The sequence below is a fragment of the Silene latifolia genome, chromosome Y (assembly GCF_048544455.1).
Source record: "Silene latifolia isolate original U9 population chromosome Y, ASM4854445v1, whole genome shotgun sequence".
NCBI classification, from domain to species: Eukaryota; Viridiplantae; Streptophyta; class Magnoliopsida; order Caryophyllales; family Caryophyllaceae; genus Silene; species Silene latifolia.
The window spans coordinates 94,777,559-94,793,641 of NC_133538.1; the positions used below are offsets into that span (position 1 = coordinate 94,777,559).

General features: G+C 35.5%; 2 protein-coding genes across 2 annotated transcripts; both read left to right on the plus strand.

Moving 5' to 3' along the window:
- The first annotated feature begins 8,084 nt into the window (after positions 1–8,084).
- On the plus strand, positions 8,085–8,843 carry LOC141628542 (protein FAR1-RELATED SEQUENCE 5-like). Its single transcript, XM_074441669.1, has one exon. It carries the CDS (start codon positions 8,085–8,087, stop codon positions 8,841–8,843), a length of 759 nt encoding a protein of 252 aa, XP_074297770.1.
- A 6-nt stretch (positions 8,844–8,849) lies between these two features.
- LOC141628543 (protein FAR1-RELATED SEQUENCE 1-like) lies at positions 8,850–9,656 on the plus strand. The gene is made up of 2 exons (XM_074441670.1): positions 8,850–8,900; positions 9,102–9,656. Exons 1-2 carry the CDS (start codon positions 8,850–8,852, stop codon positions 9,654–9,656), a joined length of 606 nt encoding a protein of 201 aa, XP_074297771.1.
- Positions 9,657–16,083: the final 6,427 nt, after the last annotated feature.

A 16,083-nucleotide genomic window follows, 5' to 3' on the forward strand; every position in this document is an offset into this window, starting at 1 on the left:
GTCCAAGTAGGGTCCCATAATGATCGGGTATTACATAACTAAAATTAATTCATAAAACTAACTCATAAACTCACCCATACACGGCTTAACACTTAAGACACACATACACACCTAACAACCCTTCTCGGCAGCCTCTCCTTGCACAGCCTCCACCGTGGACCAGCCATCCACGGTGGCCTCCCTTACCAGAACTACCTTCACCCGACACCTCCTGCAACCACCTCAATAGTAGCCGGCAGAAACAACAACAACAACAGCCTGAATACAGCAACACAACATAACACGACACACCAACACCCCCACCCATTCACCCACAAACCCTAGCAACAGCCACCACCAGCCACCACCTACAACTCTGGCTGCCACCCTAGCCATGACAATTACCGACCCGACACAATCAGTCACGGCCAATCCCATAGTGCCTTAGCACAACACCCATGGCATCGACAACAAGGTAATTCACGGTATTCACCAAACCACAACCACCTCACACCACTAGTGGCCACCACCGTGGTCTCCACTGATCCACGGTGGTCCCACCAGTAGCGCCGCCTCTGTGGGTCACTGTAATACTACGGTTTTATGAGTCTCTGGGTACTCTATCGAGTGGGCCTTACTCTGTTGAGTAAGGGTGTTTTGATTTACGAAACAGTGTTCTGCCTGTAGGGTACTCGATCAAGTAGCCTTGGCACTCGATCGAGTACGAGACTTACTCGATCGAGTAAGTCGGGTTACGGGTGTTAATTGACGGGTTTTGCTAATAAAGCGGATTAATATATTATAAGTTCGTCATCTTCCTAAAACACTTTTGCTAAAACCTAATTCACTGTTTAAGAGAGTTCTCAAGTATGTTGCTTTGTTATTCCGCTTTATTGACAAATCCCGGAGTTAGAGAGGTTGGATTTCGTTGTTCTTTGCATCATAGTAATCCTGGCGTCAAGGGTAAGATCCACGTACCATTTTTATAGCATTTTGTTGACTTTGTTTAAACCCTAATTTTGGGAATTGGGGGGTTTTTATGATTTGTTGTCCTAGTAGTGATTGTATAATTATGTGAATAGGAGGAGGATTCGTAGAAGAACGATTTTGAGACAGCTGCTAGATCGTCTGATGTTTGTGTTACATTCCAGGTAGGGTTTTCCCTACTTAGTATTAGTTACATGATATGTGTGGTGATTGTGCTGTAGTTAGTGATTGTTGATTGATTCAGACGGTTGTGATTTCGTATTATTCATTGATTCAGACGGTTGATGGTTTTGTGTTGTGATAACTGTTATCTGTCTGTGTTCTTAGGGGCGCGTCCCTGGCTGAGTGGAGTCACTTGCGGGAGTGGCTTCACGCCCATGATTCGCCTTCTGTGGAACCCGCCATATAAGGGATGTGCACATTAATGGACTTGGGTTTATCGCTCGATGGAGATGAGCGGGGTTTAGGTGGGAACGGTTGCGGTCCCCCACTGGAGGTGTGGAGTACCTGTTGTGATGGGTACTCTGGCAGGGCTACACACTTTAGCGTGTAGTCAGTTATGAGGAGATTGATTTTGGAGTTGGGATTGGATGTGACGATTGAGCTATTTGGTACTTGTTTTATTGTGATTTATGTTGTGTAATTAGTACTAACCCCGTCTTTGTTTTGTAAAACTGTGGTGATCCATTCAGGGATGGTGAGCAGTTGTTGAGCAGGTTTGATTAGAGGCATTTGGGGCTAACTGGGATGTGTCACCACGAGCTGATTAGAGTCTTCTGCTGTCGTATTTTAGTAGTTTTATACATTTGGTTTTTGGAGAACATGTACCGTATTTTTATCAGTTTGGTTTTGGAATTGTAATCACTTAAACTTTATTACTATTTAAATTATGTTTCGTTATTGTCATTTGATTATCATTGCCTCGGGAAACCGAGATGGTAACGTTCTTATACCTGAGTGGTCCTGGTAAGGTACTCAGAGTATGGGGGTGTTACAGTTGATACCGTCGTAGAGTACCAAAGATAAATTTATAATCCAAACTACTACTATAGATAGTGGCAGTCAGGGTCGAACCACAGAGAGGCGATGCAATTAATAGTTGTCTAATTTTAGTCTAAACTAGCAATTGTGAGGGGGTTTGATTTGAATAGTTCAACAACTAAAGGCAATCAAATTAAAGCTAAACTAAAGTAAATAAATGAGTGATAAAAGAAACTGGATGAAATCAAATATTAAAAGGATGCTAAGACGGTCGGTTCACTGTAGTTTCGACGGCAGTAACTCTAGGTAAACTGTCCTCTCGGTCCAATTTAACAGGTAGCAACCTTTCGGCCTAAGCTACGGGTCCCTCATCTCACTAATACTAACTTTCGTTCTTGATTAATGAAACTCAAAATCTAAATTAACTTATCTCTCGATCTTATTAATTTAGTCGTCTTAATTAAGTAGTCTATTTTCCTCCCCATATTTCGATCTTGTCGGGTCGGTCAATTCCTAAGCATTCAACTAGTCGCGTGCACTCGATTCGTCAAATATAGCAATTAAATTAATTAAGTCGAAGCAAATCTAACACGCTCTGGTCGATCGACCATGTATGTCAGTCGATCGACCGGAGCCTGACAAAAGGTCACCTACGTCAAAGCCGTCTAACCTACAGATCCCCTACATCTTAGCATGAAGGATTTAGCTACTCATGATGGTGATAATAACAGCAATAAAATTAACTAATAAAGCAAACGAATTCATACTTAAATTAACTAAATAAATAACTATCATGAAACGATAATTTGGCTTTGGGAAATCTAAACTAGCTATTCTAATCTATGAATGAATAAAAGCAACGAAACTGAATAATGGAATAGAGAAATACCGTAAAGGATTGAAGAGAAAAGAAAAACCCAATGCAAAAGAAAACTTTATTGACGAAAGAATAATCTAAGCTAATGAAATATTCAAAAGTTCAACTTCTGTGTTTTTAAACCCTAATTAATTCGATGATCCTCTGCAGTAGGGAGGAGTTACGTTATATAGATAGTCATCCGTAACTTTATTCCTAAAACCTAATTACAATGGGCTTCGGAATTCTAATTAAATCTTGCGTGTAGAGTCGTGGGGTGGTCGATCGACCACTGAGACCAGTCGATCGACCGCTCTCTTTCCTGCAGACTTTTGCTCAACATTCTGATATTCTATAGACCACGTAGGTAAGTCTATAGACCACTGTAGCTGGTAGTCCGCTTCTAAATTCTCAATAAATCTATTTCCAGGCCTTGAAACGCGCGCCAAGTTCATTTCTTGAGTAAATACTTCATGTCAAATAATACGCCAAGTACTCGGGGACGGATTCGGCTCGATTTCCGCGGGATTCTTCACATTTCTGCAATATTACACAAAAACACAAAAGTTGACGGAAATAGGGAAAATAGTAGCTTAAACTACACAAATGAGCTCTGAAATGCGTGTAAAATAGGGAGTAAAACATCATATTAAGGACACGCATCAACAGTCACGGTCTAGCCAAGTCACAAGGGTGATAACCACCCAAAAACCCGCCTGAAACTCCCTTCACCCATGCTCCCTGGTGGTCAAAGGTGGTCAGCAAAGTCTCACGGTGGTCCATGGCAAGGGTCACGGTAATAGCAAATCTGGTGGTGGTTCAATGTAAGAGTTATAGGAGTTATAAGATGAGTATGTTAGTTATGAGGAATTGTTATAAAACTTACCTCGAGGCAAATAAAAGACGATAAATTCCTTTGCTTTTCTCCTCCTAGATCTCCCTCGCTCTCTCTATTATAAATTATTTTCGGATTTGATTAATAATAAAGACTATTGTTGAGGTTTACCATCTATTTATATTGGTAGGTTAAGGTTATAAGGAAACCAATTAGGAAATATGTAAATATCATATTATTATTATTATTATTATTATACAACTACGATTATTATTACTACTAATGTTACTTGAGTAGCACACGGCTCAATGCTTCCAGTCCCGACTCATCCATTATTTATTATTTATTCCCGTATAATTCACGATTATTAATTAGAAATCGTAAATATTAATTATAAATGTCATAATTAATTATTGAGAACGCTCAAATCGTAAATATAAATTTCGTCAAATAACGGGGTATTACAAGGTATGTAACTTGAACGACGAGATCTGAGAAAAAACAGGAGATATGAGAAAAATATAAATAAAAAATAAAAGTAGATCTTAAAAATAAAGGCGGTCTAAAAATAAGCCTGAAAATTAGATATGAAAAATTAAAATAACCAAAAGCAAAATAAATGAGATCTGAAAAAAAAAACATCCAAAAAAAACCCAACCACCACCACACACAAAAACCAACAACAAACCACCACCACACATATAAACCACCAGCCCCACCCAACACCCACGCCAGCAGCCCCCACCACGCACCACCGCCACCAAAACCGCTTACAAACAGCAACAACCGCGACTAGCCAATTTATGGCTCTAAAATTGCCGACAAAAGAAAACGAGATCTTAAAAGTTAAAACGAGATCTCAAAAATTAAAAGAATACAAGATTTGAAATAAAAACGAGATCAAATTTTTTTTTTTTAAAAAAAAGATCAGAATTTTTTTTTTTTAAAAAAAGAACTGAATTAAAACCAGATCTAAGGAGGTGCGGGAGGGAGAAGAGTCGTGGTGGTGGTGATGGCGGAAGTAGGACAGTGGTGAGACGGTGTGACGGTTGGTAAGATGAGGCGAGACGGTAAGTGGTGGTCGTCGACGGAGGGAAGTCGTGGTGGTTCTACTTCGGTGGTGTGGGGCTTCGTGGGGCAAATCTGGGAAAAAAAATAGGAGAAGGTGGTGGTGCGTGAGGATGGTAGTGGTGTGTCGGGGCTGCAGAAGGCGAGAGGAAGGAGGAGGAAGGACGGAGGGAGGAAGGGGGAGGTTTTATCTATGATTTCTTTTGGTTTTTGATTTCTTTTGTTTGGTTTTTGATTTCTTTTGTTTTTTTTTTGTTTAGAGAAAAATGAGAGAGAATGAGAGAACTGAGAAAGAGATTAATGATTAGTGAGGGAGTGAGTAAAGAAAAGGGATTAGAATAAGGAGGAGATTATGAATAATTAGGGTGGGAGATTAGGGAGATTCATTTGTGGCATTTCATTGAGATATAATATCATCCCTCCATCTCCATCATCCAAAGGCCCTTATAAGAACTTAGGGACTTAATGGATGTAAGGGACTTACTAGAACTCATCTCTCTGTCTCTGTCTCTCTCTCTCTCTCTCTCTCTCTCTCTCTCTCTCTCTCTCTCTCTCTCTCTCTATATATATATATATATATATATATATATATATATATATATATATATATATATATATATATATATATATATCCTCCTCCTATTCTAAATAACTCTCCCTATTTCTTTTTTCGTCTATTCACAATACTCTCCCTATTTCCTTATTTGACAAACTTTTATACTTATTTTAATCACTCACCCCACAACAATACCCCACATTACTCATACTTTATCTTATTTTAATCACCTTCCCCACAACAATACTTCTTTTAATCACACAATACCTTCCATCTCTCCAATCTCCTACCCACTACAATACTTTACCATATAATACTCCCCTCCCTTAATTCCCGTGCCCTCCATGAAAGGGAAGGGTTATTAAGAATAGGAGGGAGTATATATATATATATATATATATATATATATATATATCCAAGATCCGGTGAGTTTGCCACTTTTCGCGAGTTTTCCCCGCGTATATAAACAAATGACCTACCAAAACCCATTGAGCAATTATTTGGAACAAACACACCGATAATTCCGTTTCTCTCTCTTTCTCCGCCTTTCTCTCTCTACTCTTGATCAAAACAAACACTCTTTTTTTTTTATCATCAAATCGCGCAAAAACGTCTCAATTTTGATCAACAATTCATCGATTCTTCACTTTTTTTTGTAGATCCACAATTTTACAAAAAATTCATTCACTATTTCGATTAATTCAATTGAAACTAACAATTTGTTCATCAAATTTTCTCTCCGAAAACCCTAATTCTTCAAATCCAAACGAAGGTATTAATATTTCTTCCGATTTCTTATTTAATAATCGAATAACTTCAGTATTTGAATCAAATAACAAATTCTGACATGATTTAGGTGTTTTTCCCGTAATTTTCAGCTTCAACGATGGTGAATTTAGACGATCAAACTCTTACTCTGCTTGATAATATTGCTGATAATCAAATATCGATGAATTCAGGTATAAATTTGTGAAATAATGCTGATATAATAACTGTTGTTATTAGATTGTTAAGTTTTGTGAAACTTTGCTGATTATATTGATTATTTTCATACTGTTACTCATTTTGTTGTTTAGAAAGTTGTTATAATAACTACTACATAATATCACAATAATTGCATGTAGATTTCATTCTTGATATTGTTCAATATCTAGTATTTGAATAACTGGATTAGTATAATACAATAACTGAATTACAGTATTAAAATAACTTTACTATTACATTAAAATAGCTGTGGTGCATTATGCTGGACTTGACTACCAATTTCAGTAAAAAAACCTCCTTTTTCTGATAGAATAACTGGATTCGTATAATACAATAATTGCATTACTGTTTTAAAATAACTGCAGCAGCAGAGATTGTTTTTATCCATCATAATGACTATTTTATAGCATTTTGCATATATACTTACAATAAACAACTAGTTAATAATAAAATAACTTTACTATTACATTAAAATAACTATGAGTGCATTGTGGTGAACTAGGCTACTAATTCAGTAAAAACGCATCCCTTTCTGATAGAATAATTGGATTTCTATAATACAATAACTGTATTATAACATTAAAATAATTGCTGCAGCAGAGATTATTTTTTTCATAATAAAGACTATTTTATAGGATCTGGCAAAAATATCCTTACAATAACTAATATTTAATAATGAAATAAGTTTACTATTACATTAAAATAACTGTGTGTGCATTGTGGTGGACTAGGCTACCAATCTCAGTAAAAGCTCCCCTCTCTGATTGAATAATTGGATTTGTATAATACAATAACTGCATTATAACATTAAAATAACTGCTGCTGTAGAGATTGTATTGTTTTGTTTTGTATAGAATCTAAGATATTGAAATTAATAATAGCATAACAGTTTAATGTTTTAATGTTTCCAGGCATTGAAATTAATAATACCAATGCAACAACTTTGTCTACACCTACAGTTGTGTCCGAAACAGGAGAAAATACTATCCATAATCTTGGATTGGGATATACTCCAGGTGGTAATGAGGAGTGGAGTAGGATGGTAGAAAATGGTTTCAAGCCTGCTCTGGGGTTAATGTTTTTAAAGTTGGAGGAGGCAATAGAGTTATACAATTTATATGCTGTGGCTTGTGGTTTCATACCAAGAAAGTACACACAAACAAGATTCCGTGATGGTCTGATAGACAAAAAATCAATGGTCTGCAACAGACATGGATTCAAAGAGGATCGCAAAATACTCAAACCTGCTGTTGAATTTGAAAACACATAAGAGAAAAAGAAGAGGAAAAGATCTGTAGAGCCAAAGAAAACAAAAATAACAAGATTTGGTTGTAAAGCAAAAATACGGTTTTGTGCTGTATTGAATGACCATAAGGAGCTAATAGGGTATCTATTGATACGTTTTATGAAGGTCATAATTACAGACTCTGCTCACTCAAAGAATGGGAATTCTAGAAAAATTTAAGAACACTTAACCTTTACATTAAGCAGACAATTGTTAACAATTGTAAACTCAACATCGGTGCTACCAAGACATTTAGAATTCTGGCGGAACAATCCAATGGGTATGCAAACCTCGGTGCATCTTTCACGGAATTAAAGAACTTCAAAAGAAATATTAAATGTTATATAGGTGACAAGGATGCTGACATGATCCTCGATTATTTGAAGGGGCTCTCTGAGTCACAAGATGGCTTTTACTTTGCTTATGAAGTTGATGAGGATAAGTGTTTGGCTAGAATCTTTTGGGCAGATCGATACACAGGCAAGAATGAATTATTCCTTTTATTTGGGACACCATCACCTTTGATCCTACTTATGGTACTAACAAGTACCACATGGCCTTCGCCCCATTCACTGGTGTTGGCAACCACAAAAAGTTGGTGACTTTTGCTGCTGCACTTGTCGCTCATGAGAACGATGGGTCATTCATTTGGGTGTTTAAGAAGTTCCTTGATTATATGGGCAACAAGGAACCTCAGTGCATTCTTACTGATCAAGATCCAGCAATTAAACTTGGGGTGCGTTCTGTATTCAAGAATGCAAGACATCGCTACTGCATGTCGCATATAATGAAAAAACTTACCGATAAAGTTGAGACACTGATTTGTAAGGAAACTGACTTTGTTGAGCGAATATGTGCAGTTGTTTGGGATACTGACTTGGAACCAATTAAGTTTGAAGAAAAATGGTCTCAAGTGGTTAATGACTTTGAGTTGAATGATAATACTTGGTTGACATACATGTATGGCAAAAGGCACAAATGGATACCTTCTTTCTTTAGGGATTTGTCGTTGGGCTGTCTTTTGAAAATAACACAAAGATCAGATAGTCAAAACCGTTATTTCAAAAGATTTGAGAGCTTAGATGGCACACTTGTTCAATTTTGGTTGCGTTTTCAGAGTGCAATGGAACAACAACGCTATAATCAGAGATTTCCTGATGCTGCAAGTGACAACACGTTGCCACAGGTTTCCTCTAAGACAATGATTGAGAAACATGCCTCTAAAATCTACACACATACTGTTTTCTATGAGTTCCAAGAGCAAGTGCATGCGGCTCCCTGTTTGTATGCCGTTAGGGGATTTTTTGAGTAAGGAAACATGGACATTATAAGTGTTGAAGATGCCTACAGGAAACATAGAATATTTCAGGTTATTCCATTTTATAAACGTAAATGTCTTTTGACTTTAAAATACAATAACTGTGATAAAAGAATACAATAACTGTGTTTTGACATTAAAAAAACTAATGGACTTCTACCTTGGTGTTCATTGCTATTCTGAATAAAATAATTCATGTTGAACTATATAATAACTATGTTTGCTTTTTGTAATAACTACACTGTAATGCAGGTTGCTCACAATAACGAATCAAAGGAAACAACATGTACGTGCAAGATGTTTGAGAGTAAAGGAATACTTTGTAAACACATTATATGGATTATATCAGGAAAAGGATTGCATAGCATACCGGAGCAGTACACCGAAAGTAATTGGACAAAGAAATCTTATAGAAAGCCTTTGTATGGACTGGATGGAAAGTTATTGCAAGACTACGATCCCACTGATTTGAGAAAGTTGGAATTATCAAGAGTATGGTCTGAGTTTTATGCAATAATAAGTGTTCTTAACTCGATGCCTCAAACCCAAATTAAGGAACTAAGTTTGATGCTTTTACAATTCCGAGATAAAATAAATCCAACAAAAGAGAGCTTTACAAAGGAACAAGAACTGGAAATGCTCTTAGGTTGTTCAGCAAAATCAAATATTACTGTTCTTCCGCCAAAGATTGCAAAAAACAAAGGAAGTTACAAGAGAATGAAATCAAACAAGGATAAGGCAATTGAGAAGGCAAGCAAACCGAAGAGGCTATGTAATAACTGCAAACAAATGGGAAACCATGACTAGAGAAACTGTCCAAATCCATTTATTGAGCATGCTTTGGAGGAAGAAGATGAAGAGGAAGATGAAATGGAGGATAAAGATGAATAAGAAGATGAAAATGGAATATGAATATGATACATCACACTAATTGATAATAGTAAAATTACTTTACTATAATTCTCTGATAAATTTGTAGTCAATGTTTCTTAGTTGTGATTTTGTTCATGGAATACCTTGCAATATTACAATAGTTGTGTGAATAGCTTTACAATAGTCAAGGTTATACTTTACAATAACCGCATAATTACAATAATTGTGTTAGAGTTTTACAATAACCAAGGTTATACTTTACAATAATTGATTTTGAATTTATTTTGCAATTGTTGTGATTTTGTTCATTTAATACCTTGCACTATTACAATAATCACGTGAGAACTTTACAATAATCAAGGTTATGCTTTACAATAACCACAATTTTACAAAAAACTATAATTCACAAAAACTATAATTTACAATAATGAAGGTTATGCTTTACAATAATGAAGGTTATGCTTTACAAAAACTATAATTTACAATAATTGCATGAGAGCTTTACAATAATCAATGTTATGCTTTACAATTATAAGTGAATAACTATCTGAAAATTTTGGCGATAAACGTGTGCCTTGTCTTAAACTTTTGCTATTTGAGCTAACTAATTTAAAATAATTGCATTTTGATAATTTGAATAACTGCGTGAGAGCTTTACAATAATCAACTGTGTGAGAGATTTAAAGTAATTGCATTTTGATAATTCGATAATTTGAATAACTGTCTAGAACTATTACAATAACAGCTGATAGGCATTACAAAAACAGCTATCTGAAAAATTGTTCAATCAATCAATAACAGCTATCTAACATTACATTATTCGAGAAATCCATCTACAATTGTTGCTCTTTTATGCTTTTCGCCGAGAAGAACCTTTAACGGATGTTGTTTTAAACCTTTTCGTGCCCACTCTTCTATCTTTTAAAAGACCTTTCTTTACTTCCAATATGCTCTTCCGCAAAATTTCCACTTGTTCCAAAAGAGTCGCTCTTGACTCGTTGACATCCGACATCAACAAAATAGCCACCATCGCAATCCATATAGGAATCCTCTCAACTTTTTTCTTAACTGAATACAATCCGTTCTCGTGCTTCTCTTCATATGTGAGCATGTGAAACATGGTAAAAAAAATCCCGATTCCTTATCAGTCTTGTAATTCGTTTTCCATTCAAAATAAACATTCACAAATGTAAATGTGTTAATGAGAATCCCTTCTTTTACTGTTTTCCTTGTATCCAAAAAGTCAGAAAAATAATAAACCTACAGCATGTACAAACAAAAAAAGGATTAGAAAATACGAGTATACAATAACTGGTTTAAAACAATACAATAATTGTGTTACAACAATACAATAATTCTGTTTTGAAATTAGAATAATTAATAAATTGTATATAGTTAGGATTTAGAAAAACGTACTGCAATCTTTGCAAGTCTGTAAAAATCAGATTTTTCCCAATCTTCATACAACGTATGGTCCAGGAAATCAACCGTCTTGTTCATAAAGTTCTCACAAACATAAAAGTAGTGCTTATCTAAGGACAACGGGATGAAGACAAGGTCCACATCAATATCAGAGTTTACAACGTTTTCACCTAAAAAATAGTTCCAAAATCGCACAACCTTGTCTTTCTGGCTGTTAGATGTGGCATCAATATCCCTTCCTTGGTCTAGCATGTCTTCAAAGATTCCCTATAAATACCATCAAAGTGAAAAAAATTCGAAGATCAATGATAAAATATTCTATAATAAACTGCACAATGAAAAACAGATAATACTATATATTGTGTCCCAAAGAACATCATCATCGGCGCTTCTTTCTCTTTAACCTCCATGAAATTCAAGACAACTGACCAGGCGGCTATTATGCGCAACTCAGTGTAATTTTCAAGCTTTGCAGAAAGAATATCAGACCTATCCAAGATAGCATTTCCCGCAGAAAACAAAAGTTCACTGCAAAGGAGTAAAAAAATCTTAGTAATATTAAAAAAATAACTGAGTTTTCATTTGTAAAAAAAAATATAAAATAAGTCACTACTAGATACAATAACTGAGTTTCCTAATACAATAACTAGGGTAATGTAATACAATAATAGAGTTGTAATGTTACAGTGACTGAATTTGTAAAAAAGATAGAATAATTGAATTTGTATAATACAATAACTCAATACAGTATTAAAATAATCAACAACTTATTTCTCATTGACTTTGGAGAAAAGAACATACTCATTTGTAAGATAGTAATCATCCAAGAAACAATAATCAACAACTTGTTTCTTCTTGTTTGGCATATCACGTGTATATCTGTTGTTAGCCCTCATAACTTTGGACACGACAACAAGAGTTGTATCTACCTTGCCACAGTTTATTGAGCAGCCAAGACCATCAGAGTTCGGTCTCTTAAAACTACCTCGGGCTGATCTAATCATCCACTACGCCAAATAAAACCTTCAATAATGGTCAGATAATGCAATTACCGTTATTAAATAAAAACACGGAACCGTTATTGCAACGACTGTTGTTAAATATATACCACGGTTGTATACAAACACGCGACCGTTATATAACATCAATAACGGATCTATTATACCGTTATCACAACTCAAGAACTGTTATAAAACTGTTGTTAAATATGTTTATGGCAACGAATATACTTTTAAGAAACCGTTATTAAATATTAATAACGGTTGTAAACCGATTGTCCTAGTTTCCTATTGACATTGGTTTAGTGGTTCCAAAATCGTTGTTAAATATTATATATGATAACGGTTAATTTCGTTATCTTATTTGATTAAATGTCAAAATTTAACAACGGTTTTATTGCGTGCTAAACCGTTGTTATATTTATCAATTGACAACGGTATTTAACCATTATCTATTTTTATTGATGAAACTTTAACAACAGTTCTTCTTAAATAAACCGTTGTTAACGTTTTGAACTCGACAACGGTTATCGTTCGTTATCTTATATTTTTGGCGGTTTAAATGGGAGGGAAAAGATGTCAACGTTTATTTATCGAAATAAAATCGTTGTCAAATAATTGTTTGCAACAGGTTGTTTTTAACCGTTATTTTTTATAATTATTTTTTTAAATAAAAAATGATTTTAGCTTGTTCTAGCAAATTTCTTTGAAATGCTATTTTTTCAAAGAATTGTTTGTAGTTCTTTGAATGCTATTTTTAATTTCTTTGCTGAAAATAGCATTGCAGCAGCCGTGCATTGCAAAAACTCAATCCTGCATCAAAATATTACACATCGTGATCAATTAAACCCAGTTTCAAAACAGTACAAACAGGATGATCCAAAGCCAAAACACAACTTCCTCAAAAAACAAAAGAAGCCAATACACAATGGCTCTATACACACACACACACACACACACATACACACACACACACACACGCACACACACACACACACACACACACACACACACACACACACACACACACACACACACACGCGCACACACACACACACACACACGCACGCACACACACACACACACACAAAAACACACGCGCACACACACTTACACGTACATAAAGCATGAGCAAACTATTGAGACTCCGCTAACGAAATAACATAACTGGCCCACATATTTCTCATCTGATTGATGTCCTCTGGCGAATATTCTCGGGCCTTGTTGAGTATTAGTGGAAACTAGAATTCAAAATATACATAATCAAAATAGATATAATACATGGAAGTATACATAATTGAACTCAATTTATGTCTGAAATAGTTTTTAAATCACATTAACCCGCATCGGAATGGTAGACAGTTTTCCGTTGATAACCTTCCACATGGACTGACAAATGTAAAACGCGTATTGTTTGTCGTCTGGTGCTTTACGAAACCATTATATAAATCACACACAAATCAGCTGAATTAGATAACCAACCTCTCAGATAAACATTAATTAAATGATACGAGTAATTATTAAGAATACACTTACTAATGGCGTGATGAAATTGGGAACATTGTTGCTTTCATATTTCCCAAGTGACATAATCTTTTTTTTTTTTGCTTCAAAAACACTAATTCATAAATATACACACATGCCATTATTATTTGCATATATATAGTTCAAGTCATACAATAACAAATGACATTATTGAAGGTTGAAAGCTTACTCAGTTATCATCCTTACACAACTGTCTGAGGATTTGCCTTCGCGAGAGTCAATCCAGTACACAGTTTTTATTTCCACTTGGATTGCCAGTAGCACCCAATGCTTCCTATTCAATTTGGGACATTAAACTGTTAGTTCATTTACACGCATTTAAACATGTTAATAATAAATTTATAGAACCGTGATTCATTATAATAATCAAATATACATACATATTCATATTGTAGGGGGAAAGACATAGTTTTTTGGTCGACATCAACCGACGAGCGATACTATTAATTTGTTCTTCGTATGAAATTATGTGCACAGAGAACGCCTTAGGACTCAAGAATCCGTAGGCATGAATTGGGACCTTCCACTCAGCGAACTGATTATTGAGGTACCTATTACGCCACATGGAAAGAAGATTGTTATTGTAATTGATAATTTAAACAAACATCATTATTCGTAAATGGAAATGACTAAATAATTTTATTAATAAACCTTACTTCATCCAAATCAAAATGTGAACAACATCTAAATTGTCAAGGTCGACAAATTCCATCAGTTGCTTCGGGTCCAGTATGGCAATATCAGCTGCGCCCATAATTTCCTTTTCAATGTTAATCATAACTACATCCCCTGTAGGTGACCTCTTTACAACCAGGTTGTGCAAAGTATTGAGCGAAGCAGTTTTCATTTTTTTCTTATATTCACATGATTCATAATAAGAATCATAAGCAGGCTTGACTGCAACAACTTTCGTTGACCTAGTAGTAATTGCTTAAGCTGCCATCATGGCTTTGCTTAACTTCTGTAAATGTAAAGATTAAAGTACTTACGATATGTTAATATTCGTACCCTAATATATTTAAAGAACGAGTAATAATTAACGTCTGCATATAGGTACCTCGGGGATGACAACATTGATGAGGTTGTCAGGCCATTGCAGATAAGAGCTTAGGGCTTCTTTCAAATAAGTGACCTCCTCATTAGGATATGGTACTTTTACTTCCTCATACTCGTCTTTATATAATTGGGACACTTCCACTTTTCTGCAATTGTGACGAAGGGGTATACCATGAACCTTAACTTGCCGAAGCCGGTCTTAATTAAACACGTTTCCCCTCGCAACAAAAACTTTCTGTTTCCCCTGTAAATAGGACAGATGACAAGCCACCTTGCAATCGCCCTTCACGTCAGCTTTAATCAATTAGTACACATACATTCACTACCTTTAACAAATTTCATAAGTAAAAAACGTGTATGATATGAATAATTATAAACTAGCAACTATTACCTTTTTCGGTGTTGAGAAGAACAACAGATCATCAACTACCTCCACTTCATTCTGTGTCACGGCCTTCCTAGTATTCTCTTTCTCTTCAACTGCCTGATATCGATCATCGGCTCCCACCTCAGTCTCCTTTCCCATTTCCTTCTCCCTTGCCATGTTATCCTCGGCTTCCTTCTATATATTTACACTTGTCCATATAACACGTACTGATTTACCAAATCATATAACACACTGTATATAAGACATAAATATTATTACCTCCTCCTCCTCCTCCTCCTCCTCTGCTTCCTTTATGACTTCTTGAACCATATCCAACTCTTTTTCTGATGGCTTTTCCCCAGTTTCCAACATTCTCACCATCAACCTTACTATTTTCCGTAGCTGTGTAGTAGAAATTAATGTCAGCATATATAGTTATAAATTACGTTAGTTCAAATACAGTATTTATACAGTTACCTTCTTAACATCATCACCACTCATCATCCTTCGAGTAGTTTTCCCAAAATACTTAGTGATACTGATACGTGCATTTTATATAGTCTTTTTAGCCTTATTTTGCACGTATTTCCATGTACTTTTGTACCGTTTTATATTGCATTATGCCCCGAAATGGCTACTTTGGTTCGTTTTGTCTGTTTTGTAGGAATGAACAAGAAAGTAGTGGAATCCTACCCTTTTCGTCCTGTTTTGCATGCATTTTGAGGAGACGGGAATTTTAGAGCGAGATACTGCATTGGGATGCATGAAGGAATGGTCAACGAAGCAGTCGGCAACAAGTTGAAGCTGTTTTTGGAGGAAGAACACTCGATCGAATGCTTTTCTTGGTCGATCGAGTGGTTTCACGTGCTGAGGAGGTCGATCGAGTAATTTATTTTACTCGATCGAAGTGCTGTTTTGAGGCTTTCCTCGATCGAGTAACATTTGTGCTCTATCGAGAGGTTTATCTGCTGAA

What these genes read in the sequence shown, in the direction of transcription:
- LOC141628542 (XM_074441669.1), top strand. Translation starts at nt 8,085, where the DNA reads ATGGCCTTCGCCCCATTCACTGGTGTTGGCAACCACAAAAAGTTGGTG.
- LOC141628543 (XM_074441670.1), top strand. Translation starts at nt 8,850, where the DNA reads ATGGACATTATAAGTGTTGAAGATGCCTACAGGAAACATAGAATATTT. An exon ending in GGAAACATAGAATATTTCAG is followed by an intron (nt 8,901 to 9,101) that starts GTTATTCCATTT and finishes ACTGTAATGCAG; the next exon opens with GTTGCTCACAATAACGAATC.